This window comes from Xenopus laevis, chromosome 6S (assembly GCF_017654675.1).
Source record: "Xenopus laevis strain J_2021 chromosome 6S, Xenopus_laevis_v10.1, whole genome shotgun sequence".
NCBI classification, from domain to species: Eukaryota; Metazoa; Chordata; class Amphibia; order Anura; family Pipidae; genus Xenopus; species Xenopus laevis.
The window spans coordinates 89,563,195-89,583,170 of record NC_054382.1 but is presented as its reverse complement, the minus strand read 5'-3'; the positions used below and the strand labels follow the sequence as shown (position 1 = coordinate 89,583,170).

Genomic DNA, 19,976 nt, shown 5'->3' with positions numbered 1-19,976 from the left:
CAAATTCCGATATCTGCTGATTTTGGCCTCTTTTTTTTTTATTATACTGTAACCACTGTTATTAAACCATTTTGCCTCCTGACTACTAGACACACGCAACAGCTCACAAGATTTGTGCTTCATCTACCACTGGCATTGACACTTGCATGGCATTACTTGGCACAGCATTGCTGAAAAAAACGTCTCTTATTCCATCTATGCAAGAAAATGGCTGCAAGAACAGATCGTTTTTATTGAATGATGTAATAATATCTGCGCACAATATAAGATGCAAATCAAGAGCATAATAGATTAATGACTGGTACGGATTCATGCTTCTGACACTCATTCAGCTCAGCAGTAAACAGTGTTGAGGTTTTCTTGAATGCATAGTAAATATTGTTTATGCTCTAACAGCAGGCATACCACACATGCACAAAGAAACTCTAGAATTAATATATAATCAACATTTAACCTACAACTGGCAGCTTCCCTTAGAGCAGAAATTACTGAAATTAAGACAAAATTGCTTCTGACATAGCAATTGGCTGAAAAAATATTACCCATGTTAAATCTACATACTGCTCATTTCACCTTTAAAGCTGACAAACCGAAAAGTGTACAGTATACATCACTATTCAGCCAATGGGCAACTATAATAGGTGTGTGCTTATACAAAAGGGCATCACTCATTGGATTCCTGATATAGTCTAGGCAGACTCTTATAGGATGAGCATACACAGTCACAGTCAACAAAATAGAATAACATCTTATTTAGGAGAAGGGAGATATGAATGCAACAAATGAAGTGTACACACAATATCAATTGAAAGGTGAATCAGAGCTCGTCACAAAGCATGCAATGAAGAATGCTAGATGTTGGAATATTGTTGGAGGGTCTTGCTTCCATTCATACATTAGAGGTTGGCCGATAATGTTGCGAGTCCTGACTAAGGCCAATGGCACCTGGGAGCATTTGATCACACAGAGCAGGTTTTGGCACAGAAACACTAATCTTTGCATATTTGTGCCAAAATCCACTCAGTATGTGTGATCCATTGGTGTAACTAGCTATACAGTAGATCCTGCAGTCAAGAGGGGCCCAGATCCTGGGTTCTGCTATATTGTAGTCCTCAGTCTCCAGTCCTTCTCATACCTTTAGGATGGTGGGGCAAGTAGATCCAACACAAACAGGACCAAAGGGGAGACTGGGGAGGAGAGACTGTTTACGCCGGGCCTCCTCAGAAGATTCTTTGTAGGGGGGCCAGGTGCAACCAAGTTACACCGCTGTGCTGATCTTGTGTCTGTCACACAGTTTCAAGGATAGGAAGGCAGTGGACCAACCCATGTGACACTAGCCTAACATCATTGTCCTAATTTATCTCACAGGTGTTCCGTTGGGCCAGGCTCTGTGCAGACTACTCAAGTTCATCCACTCCCATTTCAACAAACCGTTTCTGTGCAGCCTTACTTAGTGCATGGGGACAATACTATACTGAAACAGCAAAGGACCTACCCCAAACTGTAGCCACAAAGTAGGAAGCATGATATTGAATGACCTATTGCAACCTGCACCAGCAACAATGAATGCGGATTAAATTTCTAATAACTGGAAGGGACATCCACATACTTGTTTTGCACAAAACAAAATTAGTGGCAGTAATTGCTGACCTGGTTCCCAGGATAAAGTTGCATGTGACAAAATATTGGTGTATTGGCTGTGACCTTCTGTGAAAACTCAGTCCTACTATAGATTTTATTTTTAACCTTTGTATTTGCACCTAGATACATATTTTTCTGATGAATGGTTTGCGGGTACCTTGAAAAGCTGTGAGAGTTGCCATATAGCTTAGCTGACAGGAAGAATATTATCCCTTGGCTAGAATGCAAATCAGCTGTTGGAAGTCAGCTGCTCACAGGGAAGAAAAATGTGTTTATTTTGTCATCACCTGAGGCAAAAGTAAAACATATACATGTGTGCAAGGATAAATGGAAACTGAACAAAGTCTTCCTTGAACCAGATTATAATGTTACAGGCCATGTTTCCCAAGACAACAGCCAGGGCTGCTACCAAGCACACTGCCCTAATCACGGGAAAAAATATCACTCTACTGAATTTCTGGAATTAATGGAAGCATTCCTATTTTGAGCTTTTTAGTGGCTGTGACAAAATGTTTGGAATATTCTACATCACTCGCATGGTGGAAGCTGGAAATGTGTACAATTATAGCACCACCTGCACAGCTGTAGCAGTTCCAGATCTCCTGATGTAGCATTGGCCTTACACGTGGCTTTGCTTTCTTCATCAACACAAAGGAGTTAAATGTATTACAGGCAGCTAAATCTGCTGGTTGCAGAAATCATCATCAATCACAGCTCGTTATTCCTATCCTAGCAATGACAAAGCAGTTGTGCAGGCAAACCCCTTTTCACCCTCTGTATGTAAGAAGAAAGCATATGCCACATGGCTGATATTTTATAAGGAAAGGGATGTCCTAGTAGGATGACCAGATATACCCAGTCTCTCTTGTACAGCTGTGCCCAGTGACATTTAACTAGAGTTGATATTCTCAGATATTCACATGTGCATTATACATTGCATGAAACAAGCATTATTCTACTTGCACACACAATAACTATGCTCTGTTCTGACAGATGACAGAGGGAATCATGTTCACTTCTAGGGTGGTTCTCTGTTTAAAATGAGCCCATGGGCTTGACTAATATTGGTGAGTGTACCTGATCCACCAGATTATGAGCAATACATGACAGACAGGTCTATATGAGTTTACAAGGAAGTACAGAGAGTTATTTTGCCCCTGGCATACTGAAAGTAGGCTGTGATTCATGTTCAGTTTGGCAGTAATACGGACAAGCAGGAAAAGGGCACAGTTTGAAGGAAATTGACATTGAAGGAAAATAGTGTATTGGGGACACACACAAAAAGGGGAGAATGGGTGGGAAGTGATTGGCTGAGGAGGGGGTGTGACTGACAGTAGAGAACACAAAGCTGGATGACAGGTAGAGAGAAGAAAGACCAGTTGACCAAGAGACATGAGGCTGGCCTAGGGCCACATACACCACATCATTTAATTCAACTTTTCTCCAAACTGCCTGAGCACAAACAATGATAAATAAGGTGGCTGATTTGATTTAGATACATATGATAACCGGTGAGGCTTTGGGGACACATAGGGTGTCTTTTGTCTGTACCTGGGGCAGCAGGAGGGCTAGACTCCCTATTAGAACATATTGTTATATACAAAGGGGGTTTAACTGCTGGAGGGCTGCATGCTGGGAGGACATGTCATAAATGAATGAACAGCAGCTGATAGGAATGAGGGTAATATGGGAGCTGAGAGTGAGCAGAGCGGAGACACTATAAAGTGGTGCTGTATATATAGAGCTGAGAATAGCGGGGGCTGAACACAAAAATGGAAGATGAGGGGTGGGAGGGTTGCTGAGAGATATGAATGGGGCTGCACATCATACACTGGATAAGAGCAAATGTCAGGGAGTCACAGTATAATGAATGAGACACAAGGAGCCCATGAATTCCTACCTGCCGCCCAGTCGTGCCTGCTAATGACAGCTCCATCCTTCCCAATGACAATCTCCGCGGCTCCTGTTAGTTTCCTTGCCGGAATACCAACCCCCCTCCCCCGGAGCAGGGCCCGGCAGCACTGATAGCACACAGCCCAAGCTTGCTCCTCATTGATCGGCTGCTTGTATAGATCCAATATCTCCTCCAGCGAGAAACACTCCCCATCTCCCGCCGCGCTACCAGCCCCGCTTCCCTGAGCCCGTGCAGTTGCCTCATGATGTTTCCGAGGCGCCGCTGGAGACTCAGCCATTCCTGGCTCCGCACCCGGCCGCACTCACTGCGGCTTTAAGAATATCTTCCCGCGGCTCCGGTGCGGGGAATGCGGCACAAACAGCATCACTGTTAGCCTGGAACCTCCAGCTTCTTGACGTCAAGCTCCAGAAACGCCCACAACATAGGAGAAAAGACAGCGGGACCCGCCCAGAGGCGGCTTCTGTGGGAGATTGAGACTGGAGAGCTGTCATTGAGCTCTGGGCTTGCCAGCTGCTACCCATGATGCACCGTGAGCAGAGAGCAGAGGATCTGGGTAGTACAATTAAACGTAAATATAGAGAGAAGGACTTTTATTTGTATATCTAAAGCTGGTCATACATGGGCCGATAAAAGCTGCTGACAGACCAAGTCGGCAGCTTATTGGCCCGTGCGTGGGGCCCTTCTGCGGGCTTCCCCGATCGATATCTAGCCGAAAGTCGTCCAGATGTAGATCGGGCAGGGTTAAAAATCAGTCGGATCGCGGCCGCATCTGATCCGACCGTAGGGCCCAAGATCAGATCAGCCCGATATTGCCTGTCTCAATGTGGGCACATCTGCGAGAGATCCGCTTCTTTGACGATTTCGTGTGTGGACACCTTTATTAGGCCAATGTTTTGGTTTTTGCTCTCTCTTTTAACAGACAGGGAATTATCAGCCATGCAGAAAAAAAATAGTTCATTTACGAAGGGCTGGCTGCATGTGTTAAAGGGGTTGTTCACCTTTAGATTAATTTGTAATATGATTTAGAGAGGGATATTCTAAGGCAGTTTGCAACTAGTTTTTATTTTTTATTATTTGTGTTTTTTGTTATTTAGCTTTTTATTCAGCAGCTCTCCAGTTTGCAATTTCAGCAATCTGGTTGTTAGGGTCCACATTACCCTAGCAACCATTCATTGATATGAATAGGAGAGGCCCTGAACAGAAAGACGAGTAATACAAAGTAGCAATAATAATACATTTGTAGCCTTACAGAGCATTTGTTGTTCACATGGGGTCCTCCATTTGAAAGCTGGAAAGAGTCATAAGAAGTTATGAGTCATTCAAAAACTATTAAAAAAGAAAAAACATGAAGGGCAATTGAAATGTTGCTTAGAATTAGCTTTTCTATAACATAATTAAGGTGAACCACCCCTTTAAAGGACCACAACATTCTGTCACCTGTTGGTGACTTTGACTTTGTCTACTTTGTCTTGTTTGAAACTGGCTGTTGTTTTTTTTTTTTTTTTTTCCCCTTTTTTTTTTCTTCCTTCTTTATGCATTTATTTATCTATGTATAAAGTAAAACAAATTTAATGAAGTTGTGATGAATATGCAAGAAGAAGATACTTATTTTGTATTTATTCGCTATGTATTATACTTTATGTCTTAACAAAAAAACTGAATAAATAAATTAATTATAAAAAAAAAGAAACTGGCTGTTATCCTATGGGTATTTCCTGGTATCAGTAGACTGACACCCTACCTCACACAGAAGGACAGAAAAAGGATGGCTGTCAGTATGCTTTCTTCATCATACCTAGCTGTTCTTTTGTTTTATATCCTTTGCCAGCTTAGGACAGCATTTCCTTTATCCTTTTCCCAGAAAGGCTATTTTCTGTATTTGATGGCCCATGACCTCATCCCAACATGACGTGGGATGAACTCGAACACTACGAGCCAGGCTTGATTCCCCAACATGTCTTCCCAACGTCACCAGTGCTCTACCCTTGGTTTGGGAATGAGATGACAGACAGGTGTCCAAATAATGTTTGCCACGTTGTGCACTTATTAATCATAAGTAATTAAATTCCTTTTTTACCTACAGCTCCGTATCTAAACATCATAAAGAAAATAGAGAAATCAAACCATCCAAGTTTTTGCTTATTGAATAGTCTTTACACTTGAAAAACATTTTGTTTTTACAATACATTTGAAAGAATGGAGAGAACCAAAGAACGTGGAGACCTATACTGAAGTGCACTATAGCACAACATGTACGGCTCTTTGTGGGATCTGTGAGTGCCTGCCATGTTTACCTCCTCAAACTGTAGAGCTTGGGACATGTTTCTACGAGTGAGCCCTTACTTTTCAGGATTAATGTATCTCAGCCAAGGAAAGAACATAGCATCAGCAAGTTACAGAACAGTACATTATGTTAACAATGGATGCCATCCAATAAAGTTGGGGGGCTGTCATTTTCTATTGCTTGAACCGGGGAGCTTCTGGAGAGAACTGGAAGCAGTACAATTAGGCTTACTTCAATGTCAAGATTTTTTGCAGATTTCTGCAGTACAGATCTACTAAGACAGCATAGTAGTGTGGTATATTGCTAAGTAGGGGGTTCAGAAGTGCAACTCTGTTGGCTGTTACTCAGGAGCTCTGTACTTTGACTCAAAAATATCTATTGGACCAGACATCTATTCTTCTTTTGGGTCATCTAAACAGTACTGCATTCACTTGAATAGGAGTGCCTAGATTCTAGGGAGTAGGAGTTAAAATAGAGAGCCTGAACCACAGAAATCATTATGATGTCTTCATTGCTAAATTTTAAAATCCATCTATATGCAGCTCAAGTGGATGCATTCAGTTTCCAATAAACTTAAGGCAATATTTAAATGTTCCCAATCTTGTCAAAATATTGAACAATATTACACGGGATAAAGTAGAATTAATTGTGGTAGCCCACTGGTGCCTAGGAGACTATGATTTGCCCACTTATAAGAAAATAGCTCTTAGACCCCAATCCTTTACAGCAGAGTCCTGTGCCACATGAAAATCAATTCAATTTACAATTTAAATAACCTAGAGAATGAGATCACACAGACAAAGAGAACTTTCCTATAAATTAAGATACCCTCTAACCAGCCAGCAAAATGCCACAGTCTCAATCTTACAGAACAGACTCTGGTCAAGCTTTTAGATATGGGTTTTAGAAGGTTGGATGTGAATTTTGAAATTCATCAACTGATAATGTAGTTGATTTTTGCAAGGATGGAAAAATATCATAGGTTTTTATATTCTTAACATACATATATTAGCCTTATCAACATTACTGAAGCAATCACAAGCAACCGATTTCTGAAGTTAAACACATAGGACAACCATAGAAAGTAATTATCCCTCCTTGAAAGCCTTTACTTCTGAATGAGAGATCCTTTTGGACCTACTGGGTCTACCTCCACTGCAGATGACATCAGTCAGAAGAGTGAAATTCACTTAATATTTACAAAACTGTAACAGAAATTTCTTACTTAAAGCATTTTCATATCAATGATGGTATTGTTTTGACTTCTTTTTATCTGGAGCCACAGGATAAACTAATTGTACAGCATGGTGGGTGTTGTCAGATGTCTAAAGATCATGAAACAGATGAGAATGCTAGGAAATCATAAGGTCTGTATAAATGTGCTGTATGTCCCTGCCTCAGAGCCAGGCTAGGTATTATTGACGCCCAAGGCAATACTACCTGGCCAGACTCCCACTGATTGGTCCTGGGCATGATTTCTATGGTTTGGGCTAAGGTCCATGGTTCTGGTGAAAGTAAATCTCAATGCTGCAACATACAATTACCCAACATTAGTATCCAATGTAATTAATGTTTTGGGGCCTGAACTAAAGCAAGTTCCAACCTTCTAGTGGAAAAATGTCCCTGCAAAGCAGAAACCATTATTACAGCAAAAGGAAATACCCAAATTTCATATTGAAACCTCAGGTTTTGGAATGATTTGCTAGACTAGAAGGTGACCAGAAACTTTTGGCCACATAGTGTATCTGTACATTAGCTGGTCACCAAGTCATACTTTCATTAAAAAAAACATATTTACTGCAGCACAAACTATATTTGGCCAGTAGATGATACAGGCAGCCGTAATCAAATAAATATATTTATTGTCCTTTCCTTGTGCACTAACAGACTGCTCTAGTATGTCACTTGGGCGAGACCTCTAGGTGTGGAATGGACATATAAAGGGATAACCACATGACACTTTCATGAATTTTCCTTTCCTTGGCTGGAACATTACAGCGGCCACTGCAGCAGTGAGAAAAATACCTTGGTATAAGTAAGGAAGTATTTTAAATTGCTGCACATTAATTTGCCTTCCTTGAACCTGACCCGTTAAGTTAACCCATGAGTGCCCATTGCTATGTTCCACTGCAGGAGGAGAAAAGTCCAGTAAGTCTAACAAGGACTTCAATTAAAGATGAACACTCTAGCATCAGAACACCAACATCGGAACACCAACATCGGAACACCAACATCGGATCACCAACATCGGAACACTAACATCAGAACACCAACATCAGAACACTCCTGATAATCCTACCATAGGTTGCGTTTTGCTATGCACGTGTACTTTACTAGGTCTGCCAGTAAAATAACACAATTCCAATATTATCAACAAAGGTGAAGGTAAGATAGGGTTGTTGATATTCTGTGTGACAACTCTTACACAGAAGTAAGGGTTAAAAATAGATGCATGGAAAAATAAAGTCACCACAATAACACATATGTGCAACTGGATCTGTAAATGAACGCTGAAACTTTGCAACCAGTGTGAGTTTTATTTGCATCTGACTTCTACAGGAGTCATTGGATTGGTTAAAAGCATTGCAGGTATTATACAGCCTCAGCTACAATTATTGATTACCTTAACAATTTTAATTTACCTGCAAAGAAACAGCCAAAGCAAATGCAGGTTATTGAGAATGCATCAAAACAGGCAAGCAGTAAGGGCTCTTACTGGCGTTCTGACCTGCGCTCCCCTGCGTTCCGTTTTTTGGCGTTCAGCTGCAGGGGAGCGCAGGAATAGACGCATGTCATTATTTCAAATGGGGCTGTACTCACTCAGGCGCGTTTAGGCGCCGAACGCAGGTTGAGACGCAACATGCTGCATTTTTCCTACGTTCGGCGCCTACACGCGCCTGAGTGAGTACAGCCCCATTTGAAATAATGACATGCGTCTATTCCTGCGCTCCCCTGCGGCTGAACGCCAAAAAACGGAACGCAGGGGAGCGCAGGTCAGAACGCCAGTGAGTAAGAGCCCTTAGGCTGTTACTACTGATTAAAGCAAAGATGCAGAGAATGAATGCTGTGTGCACACAATATAAACCCTCAGAACTCCCAACAGGAAGCTCTTGCTCACATTAGATTTAATTAAAAACATAATTTAAAGCAAGTGTTTTCAGCATTGCTGTAGCCATGTATACCCGTTCTATATCAGGATAGCACTTTCAATAGATTAATGTATAAATTAATTTAAGATTAAAGTGCAATAAAACAAATGTAATTAAAATATAGGCGTTTAATAAATTAGGCAGAATAAACTCCATCTTTCAATACAAAGTAATAAGAAGTAACAGTATTTATGAGTCACACACCGCATGGTAATGCCCTCTAATGCTCAAAAAGGGACACTACGCCATAATGTATAATTCATAGAATACTAAACTCCTCATGTTTTAATACTATCCAGACAAAACACCTTTCATTTTACTGCACTGAAACTGATCTATGGCATGACTTTTTATTTAAATATCAAATGAAAGAGCAAGGGGTGATGCTTGATACAAGCCCATAGAAATGTTTATTTTTAAAAAAAAATATCACATGGTAAGAAAATATCTAAACCATAAAAATGAATGTGGCTAAAAATACCATATTTTATATACTGAACTTATTGCACCAGACCAGCGTTTTTAGCTGCTCTACCCTGCGTTCCGGTTTCATGCGTTCAGCCACAGGGGAGCACAGGAGTAGACGCACTGAATTCTTTTCAGTGGGGCTGTACTCACACAGATGCATGCACTTGTCACAGGTGGTCACCATCTTGAAAAGTGTTTGTGACACTCACATGCTCAGTGGGCTCTGATCAGCTGTTGAGAAGCTAAGCTTAGGGGTTGTCGCAAATTATTAAGCAGAAAATATGTTTGGCCTGTAATATAAGCTGATGCTACAGGGCTGATTCTTAAATTCTGATGCTAATTGCACTGGTTTCTGTGCTGCCATGTAGTAATTATCCATATTTATTACTAATCAGCCTTATATTGTAACATTTCTATTCTATGTGTACTGTAATGCAGTAATTGACAGCAGCACAGAGCATGTGCAGTGAATCAGCAGAAAAGAAGATGGGGAGCTACTGGGGCATATTTGGATTTTTTCTTAAAATACAAAAATGACTCAGTTAGAATTTGCCTTTTTATAGGGTATAACTTGAAAACAGATATGTGGTATACAATCAGCCTGCACTTAACAGTTTTCTAATAGAATTCTCACCTTTATAACAAGTGATCTTACCTGGAGAACTGCAAGTCTCTGGGATGGCAGTGCATACACTAAAAAAATGAAACCATACAACCATACAAGATCTGTGTGATCTTCCCTGCAAAAGGGATTTGGTTTCCCGGGGCTGGTATAGAAGCCCAAAACATAATGTACAACATTTCTAAGCTACTTATTTATTTTAACGTTCCTCGTCCTTTAATGTTGTATGGTTTCATTTTTTTTGTTGGGCAGCTCAAAGTGGGAGGAGTCTACAACAGCCAATCAAATATATCACCCATTGACTTTAATGGGGAAAGTCGAAATTGCTGCCAATGTTAGAGCTTTGGAGTTACACTCACCAAACTTCAATCACCATACCTCCCAACATTTTGGAAATAAAAAGAGGGAGAAAAAGATTTGGTGTGCAGAACTTGGTGAACATTTTTTGACCATGCTTATTTTTGTGGCCACACCCCCATATTCATTTTACAAAAAGTGGCAAGTTATGAACACATTTCTGTGGTTTTTATGTGTTATTACAGTTTTTTTAATGAAGGTGAATGCCCTTTAAGCTGCAAGTCACAGTTTCCCCAAGAGACCTGCTTATCCTAAATTATTACAATTGTTTCTTTGCTTATCTTAAAATTGTTACAAAAGTATCCAAGTGCACCTGACACATATTCTCGGCTCTCTGCCAAAGGCCAATTAAGTTTTAGAATCTTTTTCTGGCTTTTGAGTGCAGGAGACCAAAGAGAAAGTCGGGACATTTCAGTAACAATCCAGGACTATGGGTTGAGCTGTCAAAATCGGGACTGTCCCGCAAAAAAAGGGACAGTTGGCAGGTATTAATCACCTGAGGCCAGCCCAAATGAAAAAGGCGATATTTGTTGGATGCTGACTATTGGGCAGAGCTACAGACAGCATCAGATTTCAGTGGAAAATTTTAACTCCTGCCATTCTCACACATTTAACATCAGGGTCCACAAACTTTGCAAAGTTTGGCAGGCAAAAGTAGGCAGGTCCAACAACAGGCTGTTACGGTCTGTATGCAGAGAAGCCCATGTACTGCCCGGAATACTACAGGCTGAACAAGAGAGCCCTACATACACCGGTTTTCACAGACGCCCTTTTGGGGCCCCGGATTTTCTGCTGCGGAAATAGGCAGGGATCTTCTTCACCAATGAAGAGTACTTGAGCTTGGTGTCAGAAGGGTTAAAGAGATGGGTTGGTCAAAAACTAGCAGTGGTCAAAAGGAAGGCGGCAAGATTCGTAGTGCAATCAACAGGCAAGGGTCAAAACCAGTAAGGATAGTCAGTGGAAAGCGCTTTAGCAAGTTCAGAAGAGCTGAAGACAAGCTTGAGCAAATGTAACAACAGGAATGCGCCTTTTATTTTCAAATTTGGCGCCAAGTGTGATGTCAGCGCGTCCGCCGTCACCACGCATTGCGCATGTGCCCGAGCGCATCATGACCTCCTCTTACGCAGGCGCATGTCTGTGCGCACAGAAGACATCACACTGGCATGCGTCCGGACGCTAGTAAGGGCACTCGCTGGTCTCCCGGAGCGCCTTACACAGGCAATCAGATGTCACCTATAGACTTTCATTGGTTTACATTTAAACTGCTGCCATTCTTTAAATATTCATACCAAAGTCCTCAAACTTTGCAGGGAGTTAATCACCAGCAGGGCCGGAACTAGGGGCAGGCAGAGTAGGCACGTGCCTAGGGCGCAAAGCTGGGGGGATGCCAGGAATGTACCTTCTCTGTTGCCTGCCCCATGTCCAGTCCCCTCTCTCCCTGCAGTTATTGGCAACAGCCAATAAGATTTTGTTATTAACTTTGAATGGGGAAATGGAACCTGCTGCACAGTAGGGGTTGTTCACCTTGCAATCAACTTTTATTAAGATGGTTTTCCATTTTTTATTATTAGTGGTTTTTGGCTTTTTATTCAGCAGCTCTACAGTTTGCAATTTCAGCAATCTGGTTGCTAGGGTCCAAATTACCCTACCAACTGATTTGAATAAGAGACTGAAATCTGAATAGGAGAGGGCATGAATAGAAAGATACGTAATAAAAAGTAGCAATGACAATACATTCGTAGCCTTACGGAACATCTGTTTGTTAGATGAGGTCAGTGACCCCCATTTGAAAGTTTGGAAAAAGGCAAATAAATCAAAAAGTATAAAAAACAAATAATAAAGGCCAATTGAAAAGTTGCTTAGAATTGGCTATTCTATTGCATAGTAAAAGTTTACATTAATGTGAACCAACCCTTAAATGCCAGGGTCCCCAAACTCTTCACAGTTTGTCACTATGGGACTACAGTTTTAGGTCTGAAAAAGTGGGCGGAGCCATCAACAGCCAATTAGATTTCACCTATTGAATTTTATTGGTTTAAATTTAACATGCTGCCATGCTCATATGATTTATGCTAAGTTTGCAGAGTTAATCACTAGATAATTGTGGTTCAAGGTTAGAAAAGTTGGGCGGAGCTAATTTATATTTTTACTGTTTTGAGAAGAGGACATGTATCGCATGGCTGAAATATAATGAGCAAATGTAGTAGAGAAATTATATTAAACCCAAAGGTGTAATTTGGACCCTAGCAACCAGATTGCTTACATTGTTAACAGGAGAGCTGCAGAAAAAAAATATGAAACCAACTACAAACGGTCTCATTCTCTCATCATGTGAAAAGTTAATATAAAGGTGAACTACCCTTTTAAGCCCAGTTGATTGCTAGTAAATAAGTGATTATAAAAAGTAGTTACAAGTATGCCCTAACATTATTCAATGGATTGGGTTGATATTCGTATATGTACATTAGCCAAGGCCTCTGGCAATTAGTTTGTTACACACAAAGAAGCTTCTGTTGGTCAGAATTGACATTACCATCATGTATATTTGGGCAGTGGTGCATTTATGTATCTCAGATGATATTACTTGATATCTTATAATTCTCTATTTCTGCATATTGCAGTAATACTATTGACTATTTGGTGAATAGGAAAAAATAAAGCAGTGAAAGAAAAATCAAGAAGAGGGGAAATAGTAGTAATGTGGAGGGCAAGAGAACAATGTGTATGACCGGGAAGGATAAAGAATGAACTGAGAGGGGAGATTTCATTGCGTAAAGCCAGTGTCTCCTGAGGCACAAAGGTAATGAAGTGATCAACTGCTCTGTATATATTTAGCCTGACTAGGGCAATCCCGTGCTTTTGCATACTTGTGGACACAATTTTTTTTTATTGAAAAGAATAATGTAAAAGGATGAATAAATGAAACATGAATTATTTCTAAAGCATGGATAATTAAACAGCCCATAAAAAGCATTTGCTTATAATAGAAACTTTGATCGCTCAATATTGATGTATTATATGGGACTCATATGGGCAGTAACCCATAGCAACCAATCAGATGCTTGCTTTCACTGTTCAACCTGCAGCTGCCTGTAAAAAGCCAGTCATTGATTGGTTGCTATGGGTTACTGCCCAGGTGCAAATTTGGCCAGTGTTTAGAAATGAGCTGATTGCAGATGATAGAGACCATAATTACACCAAAATTTATATGATGTGTGAAGATAAAACATACTGATGCATGTAAGGTTATGTTGATATACATAGCTGTCCAAGACATGTTTTCAAGCTCTCCCGTCTCTCTGATTCTCATGTATAATGTGTGCGCTAATAGTGCTGATGAATCGAATTATTTTATTGCCAGTCCTAAAAGCTGACTGTTGGGCAGACCAGTTACCACTAAAGTGGAGTCTATGGGAGATGGCAAGATGTAGATCCTGTAACAGAATCCATTAGTAGAGTAATTAATATATGATAAAAATATGCTGTGGGAGTAGTAACTTATAATTTAGAGCTAATATTTGTATATCAAGACTAACAGTGTACAGGTGTTTTGATTTGCCCTCCAGGGGAGAACAGGAGCAATCAAACAGATTTTCTCAGCCTGTGTGCTTCCACACAAACAAGTGCTTTACTTTTATTGCTATCAGGAACGAATGGTGGACTGGGGTGTTTTAAAGGAGAATGAAAGGCTAAAATTAAGTAAGCTTTATCAGAAAGGTCTATATAAATACACTAGTAAACCCTTAAAGTAATGCAGCTCTGAGTCCTCTGTCAAAAGAAACACCACATTTCTTTCCTTCTATTTTGTACACATGGGCTTCTGTATCAGACGGGAAGAAAAAGGGGGGTCACCTCGCACACCCTGGCCGTCCGAATCTTGTGAAACCTGGTGCTTGGTGAAGGAGGTATTGGCAGCCTCCACGAGAGACAGAGAAGTAGAAAATCACCGGCACAACAGGATATTTCTAGCAGGGAAACCCTTGCTCGTTTTTTTGCGGATGCAAAGTTTCGGGGCTTGACAAAGGGGTTACGCCCCGAAATGTTGCATCTGCAAATAAACGAGCAAGGGTTTCCCTGCTAGAAATATCCTGTTGTGCCGGTGATTTTCTACTTCTCTCTTCTGTATCAGACATCATATTTTCAGCTTAAAGGGCATGTAAAGTCTAAAATAGAATAAGGCTAGAAATGCTGTATTTTGTATACTAAATATAAAAATGAACTTACTGCACCACAAGCCTAATCAAACAAATAATTTATGCTTTCAAAGTTGGCTACAGGAGGTCACCATCTTGTAACTTTGTTAAACATCTTTGCAAGACTAAGACTGTGCACATGCTCAGTGTGGTCTGGGCTGCTTAGGGATCGTCATAAACAAAGCTGCTTGAGTTCTGCATGGCTGGGAAGTAAGGAGAGGGCTCCCCCTGCTGTTCATAAGTATGATTGTTTCCCTGCTCAGCAGTTAGGGACCATCTGACAATTCCTATCCACAGCAGTAAATGAAGGTTTCTTATAAAAACGGTACACATTTTTTAATTAAAGTATATTGGAGATAGGTTTCTTTTTCATTAAAGAAAGTAAAAATTGGATTTTATTTTTTTGCCTTTACATGGCCTTTAAACCTCCAGGGCTAGGACTTGACCATGCTCAGTTTGCTCCTCTTCCCCCCTCACTGCTGTAATCTGAGCTCAGAGCTATGAGTGAGCAGGGAAGAGACTCAGACAGTAAGTGATGTCACACCTAATCTAATATGGTAACCGTTATCCTAAACAAACAGAGAGAGCTTCTAGAGCTGGTTACGCAGGTATGGTAAAGCATTCTAAAGAATAGAAATGACATTCTAGCTTGCATTGTTGTGGCTAATCTATTGGCAATAAACTGCCATGGTAGCTTTCCTTTAACTGCTGCTAATTTCTGCCTGACGGCAGTGGATAACGCTTCACATGTGCCATATCCGTTATGAAATGTAATGTCTTTTGCAGAACGCCATTCCGTTACTTGGTTACTCCAGCTTTACAGAAATCTGCGGCAGATGTGCTAAGAGAATTTGAATGGAAGGAAATGGAAAAATGGTCTTCCTACCCAGGGCTGAATAATAACGAGAAAAAGCTTTTCATTCCAGGAGGAGGTTTAAGAAAGGAATTTTATGATGATTGGTGGGTACAGTAACAAAAGGAAAAAAAACGGTTAATTCAGTTTGAAGTAACTTCTGGAAAATAATGGGAATTGTCTGTTTCTGTTTGGAAATGACTTAAAGGGGTGGTTCACATTTAAATTAGCTTTTAGTATGTTATAGAATGGCTAGAATTGGTCTTCGTTATTTATTTCGTTTATTTATGGTAACAAGTTTTAACATTCCTATTTGACCTGCTCTCACATACACCAACTAACTGGAATTAGTGACCCCAGCATCTGCCATTTCTGGTCTAGATTCTGCTGCGAAGCAAACATGTGAAGACAAGGATATTTTCTGCTGACTGCACTAATGTATGATTGTGCATAAATGAATGCGCACTAACAAATTTCAGAACAAGGATTACTAAGAAGAACATAAGTAACATTTTCTTGTATATGTAAATGACCATACTGGGAAAAAAAATCTGTTGGCCCGAAAGTGGATGCTTTGAATTAAGGCAGAATTTACAATTTCTTATAATACTGTTTAACATTGTACAGTTAGTAAAATGTTCTATTTAAAACTATTAAGGGTTTGTTTGCTTTTTATTATGGGACTGGTAGAACAGGACTCATAAGCATTCTGTCTGGTTTCTGCATCCATGCTGAAAACATAAAAATAGAACCTGCAGGAGTAGCTACTTTTTTTTAAAGGAGAAGGAAAGCTACGGAGGCATTTTATTGCCAATAGATTAGCTGCAATAGTGCAAACTAGAATGTTTTATTTATTCTGTAGAATGTTTTACCATACCCGAATAAAAAGCTCTAGAAACTCTCTGTTTGTTTAGGATAGGAGCTGCAGGATTAATGTGGTGTGACATCACTTCCTGCCTGAGTCTCTCCCTGCTCTGGGCTCAGATTACAGTAGAGAAGGGAGGGGTGGGGGGAGAGGAGCAAATTGAGCATGCTCTTGCCCAGGGCAATGAGGTTTAAACTGAAGGCAGGAAGTCTGATACAGAAGCCCATGTGTACACAATAGAAGGAAAGAAATGCAGTGTTTCTTTTGACAGGGGACTCAGAGCAACATTACTTTGGGGGTTTACTGGTATATTTAGATGGACCTTTCTGATAAGGCTTACTTAGTTTTAACCTTTCCTTCTCCTTTAAAGACAATTTAGTGGAAAAAGCTGTGTCAAAGCATTTTCAGAAGTGAGGTTAAACCCAGAATTTGTCACCTTTGGGGCTTGGAGACCCATTGGTTTTGTCCAAAGAATGGGGGGAAGAAATCAACAGACTTTATTTTATACACAAAAATACGTCTGATTTGGAAAGTTCCATGTCTCCTAAATGCATCAATGTGTGCGCTAACTAGAGGGCTGCTGCAAGCTGGAGGGATCTTTGGAGATCTCTGCAGAGTCTATGAATGCATGGGGGCAGTTTAGGGAGCTGCAGAGGAGGCCAAACAGCAGACATGTAGTTGTCACTTTTGGGATTTTTTGCACAGGCCCTGGAGTTGTTCCCTAGGGGCCTGTGAAAGAGCAGAGTATACTTTAATGTCTGTACCAACCAGTGCCAAAACACATCACATGAATGGCCAAAAAACCAGGATACATTCTTGGCAACCTATGCCTTTGCCTACCAACACAGAAGTGTACATGCTTGACAAACAAAGGCTTAAAAGGATTGTCATGATTTTTATGATGTTCTAAATTACACTTTTTACACTGTAAATAATTCACTCTACAATGTACAATTTCGTCCCTGAACCAGCAAGTGTATTTCTTTTTTTATTTGTAATATTGGTGTGTAGGCAGCCATCTCAGGTCATTTTGCCTGGTCATGTGCTTTCAGAAAGAGCCAGCACTTTAGGATGGAACTGCTTTCTGGCAGGCTGTTGTTTCTCCAACTCAATGTAACTGAATGTGTCACAGTGGGACCTGGATTTTACTATTGAGTGCTGTTCTTAGATCTATTAGGCAGCTGTTATCTTGTGTTAGGGAGCTGCTATCTGATTAGCTTCCCACTGTTCTGTTGTTAGGCTGCTGGGGGGGGGGCGGGTGTGATATCACTCCAACTTGCAGTGCAGCAGTATTGAATGACTGAAGTTTATTAGAGAGCGCAAGTCACATGACTGGGGGCAGCTGGGAAAGTGACAATATGTCTAGCCCCATGTCAGATTTCACAATGGATGGCAGTGGTACCAGCTATAAAAAAAGATTTCCATGTGCCACAAGCCTAAAGCTCCCCATACATGGGCCAATATTAACTGCTGACAGATCAAGTCGGCAGCTTATTGGGCAGTGTATAGGGCCTGTCGACGGGCTTCCCTGATCAATATCGGTCAGAAATAGATTAAAAATCCCATTAGACTGAGGAAAGCATTGGTTCTCCTCATTGTGTCCTTTTGCCCACGATCAGATCAGCCTATCGCCCACCTCAAAGTGGGGTGAGATCTGCTCGTTTGGTGACCTCACAAAACAAGCAGGTCTCTGTATGTATGGCCACCTTAAGATTGACGCAAAAATTTGTAAATGTCTATTTTTTTTGTAATATTTATGCAATACTTCTTAAAATAAAACCAGCACCAGATTTTAAAAAAATATTTAATGCTGCCAAAAAAAGTATAAAAATACAGTGTAAATGGCAGAATGATACAAAGTACTCTTCTAAAGTATCTTACATACATTTCTACAGTACATGCATTAGAAAACACTTGACAAAACATGAAGCGAGCTTGTTCTGCAAAGTCTGATGCTGGTGATGTTCTTGACCCCCTGGATGGCGAAGTTTACTTGGTAAACAGAAAACACAATGAGGTTGGCTCATTACTAAACCTCACATTTGATCCTGGAGAGGGTTTCATGTCTTGCTTTGCATGTCAGTGGTTTCACACTTTATTTGCTGTAGAATAGTCAGAAGCCGTGGAGGTTTAGGTGTCGTTGAGCCTCGGCCTATGACACAATGCAAAACAAAATGACCAATTCAGTAAGGGGAGAAAAAACAACCCTAGCAGAGCAAATCCAACACTGTTCCTTTTAGATCAATCATTAATGTGCTGTAACAAGCAAAACCGGCCATATGTACCCTGGGTAAGACTTGCGTTTACAGTATCTCAATGCTATGACTTAAATAAAAACACGGACACCTTGTGTGCTTGTAAGACATTTATTTGTTGTCCTGAATACAATGAAAAATAGACCAAGAGCTACATGTTTCCGATATAACAGACAGGAAGACTATTGCCGGGTTATTGCCATGGAATGTGCTCTGCTAAATCCCTATTGTAACTCGTTACGCTTTAGTGTTATGTTATGCTTTAGTGATTGCAAATGCAAGAGTCCTGTTGTACATCCATACATTTGCTATTATTACTCTATCTGCAAAATACTTTTTTTTGTTCAAACAAATGAAGGACAGACCAGGGGTGGCACTAGTTCAGCAGAATAACTTAGCTTTGTGTGGGTTGTAGCTCTTAAAACGGAACTATCGTGAAAATTAAATGTAATATTCGCTTCAGCATACTGAAATAAGAAACTTTCTAAATACCATCAATTAAAAATTCTGTACCGTTTCTGAAATAATCAAGTTAATCTTAACTATTCCTCTCTCAGCATCTGTTTCTCCTCATTCTGTCTTCTTGCAGGAGTTGGGCGTCATATTCATTGACAGTCAGATCCAATATATCTTATAGGGGGCTTATTTTGCCTAGAAGATGTATTAGATCTCACTATAGTAAAATCACCTGATGTCATGTCTCTCTAAATGCAGAATTTATGCAAAAGGAAGTAATTTTGTTAAGATTTTGTTTGTACTGGCATCAGTTATTTGAGTGTGCTTTAATATATCTGCTAGGAATAGAAGCCCCCCCCCATAAGATATATTGGATCATTCATCCAACATAGGCCTTGGCATTTCAGGTACACAGAGGCCCAATCAGCCCACACAGAGGCCCAAACAGCCCACTAAATAGTAACTTTCTATGGCACCTTACAGCAGCCCCTCTGGCATTTGCCAGAACCCACTGATTGCCAGTCTGGGCCTGTCCGACACCCAACTGCTGCATGAAGACAGAATGAAGAAAAACAGATGCGGAGAACGGAAAAGTGAAACAACGCATCATTTTTAATTGATTGTATTTAGAAAATGTCTTACTTCAGTATGAGGAAGCTTATATTAAATTTTAATTTTCGCAATAGCTCCCCTTTAACTGTCCACATACAAAAGGTTGTATATCTTTGTTCTGAACTGAAAAAAGCAGTGCATGTATAATACCTACACACACACACACAATTCACAAATATGGCTTTGTGCAGATGCAAAACAATCTTAATCCCACTATGCATTATACGAAAAATAGGTTATATAGTGAATAAAGTATCCCATATAGTCAAATATAAGGATATTATAAGTCACAGAGGATTCCCATGA

The 19,976-nt window shown here is 40.4% G+C and overlaps 2 protein-coding genes across 7 annotated transcripts in view; both read right to left on the bottom strand.

The window, feature by feature from the left end:
- The window catches only part of LOC108695242 (protein spire homolog 1), a 99,903-nt gene extending 95,939 nt beyond the window's left edge, over nt 1-3,964 (bottom strand). For 2 of the 4 annotated variants that reach the window (XM_018223629.2, XM_018223630.2), the window contains exon 1: nt 3,542-3,962. In XM_018223629.2, coding sequence (XP_018079118.1) covers nt 3,542-3,833 — 292 coding nt within the window. In that variant the 5' untranslated portion in view covers nt 3,834-3,962. Of the gene's footprint in view, nt 1-3,541 lie in introns of all 4 variants that reach the window. The other 2 variants (XM_018223627.2, XM_018223628.2) reach the window with 2 other exon arrangements.
- Nucleotides 3,965-18,134: 14,170 nt separating this feature from the next.
- ptpn2.S (protein tyrosine phosphatase, non-receptor type 2 S homeolog) overlaps nt 18,135-19,976 on the bottom strand; it is a 29,984-nt gene continuing 28,142 nt past the window's right edge. For all 3 annotated transcript variants that reach the window (XM_018268726.2, XM_018268727.2, NM_001093441.1), the window contains exon 12: nt 18,135-18,499. In XM_018268726.2, the coding sequence (XP_018124215.1) occupies nt 18,478-18,499 (22 nt within the window). In that variant the 3' untranslated portion in view covers nt 18,135-18,477. The remainder of the gene's footprint in view (nt 18,500-19,976) is intronic.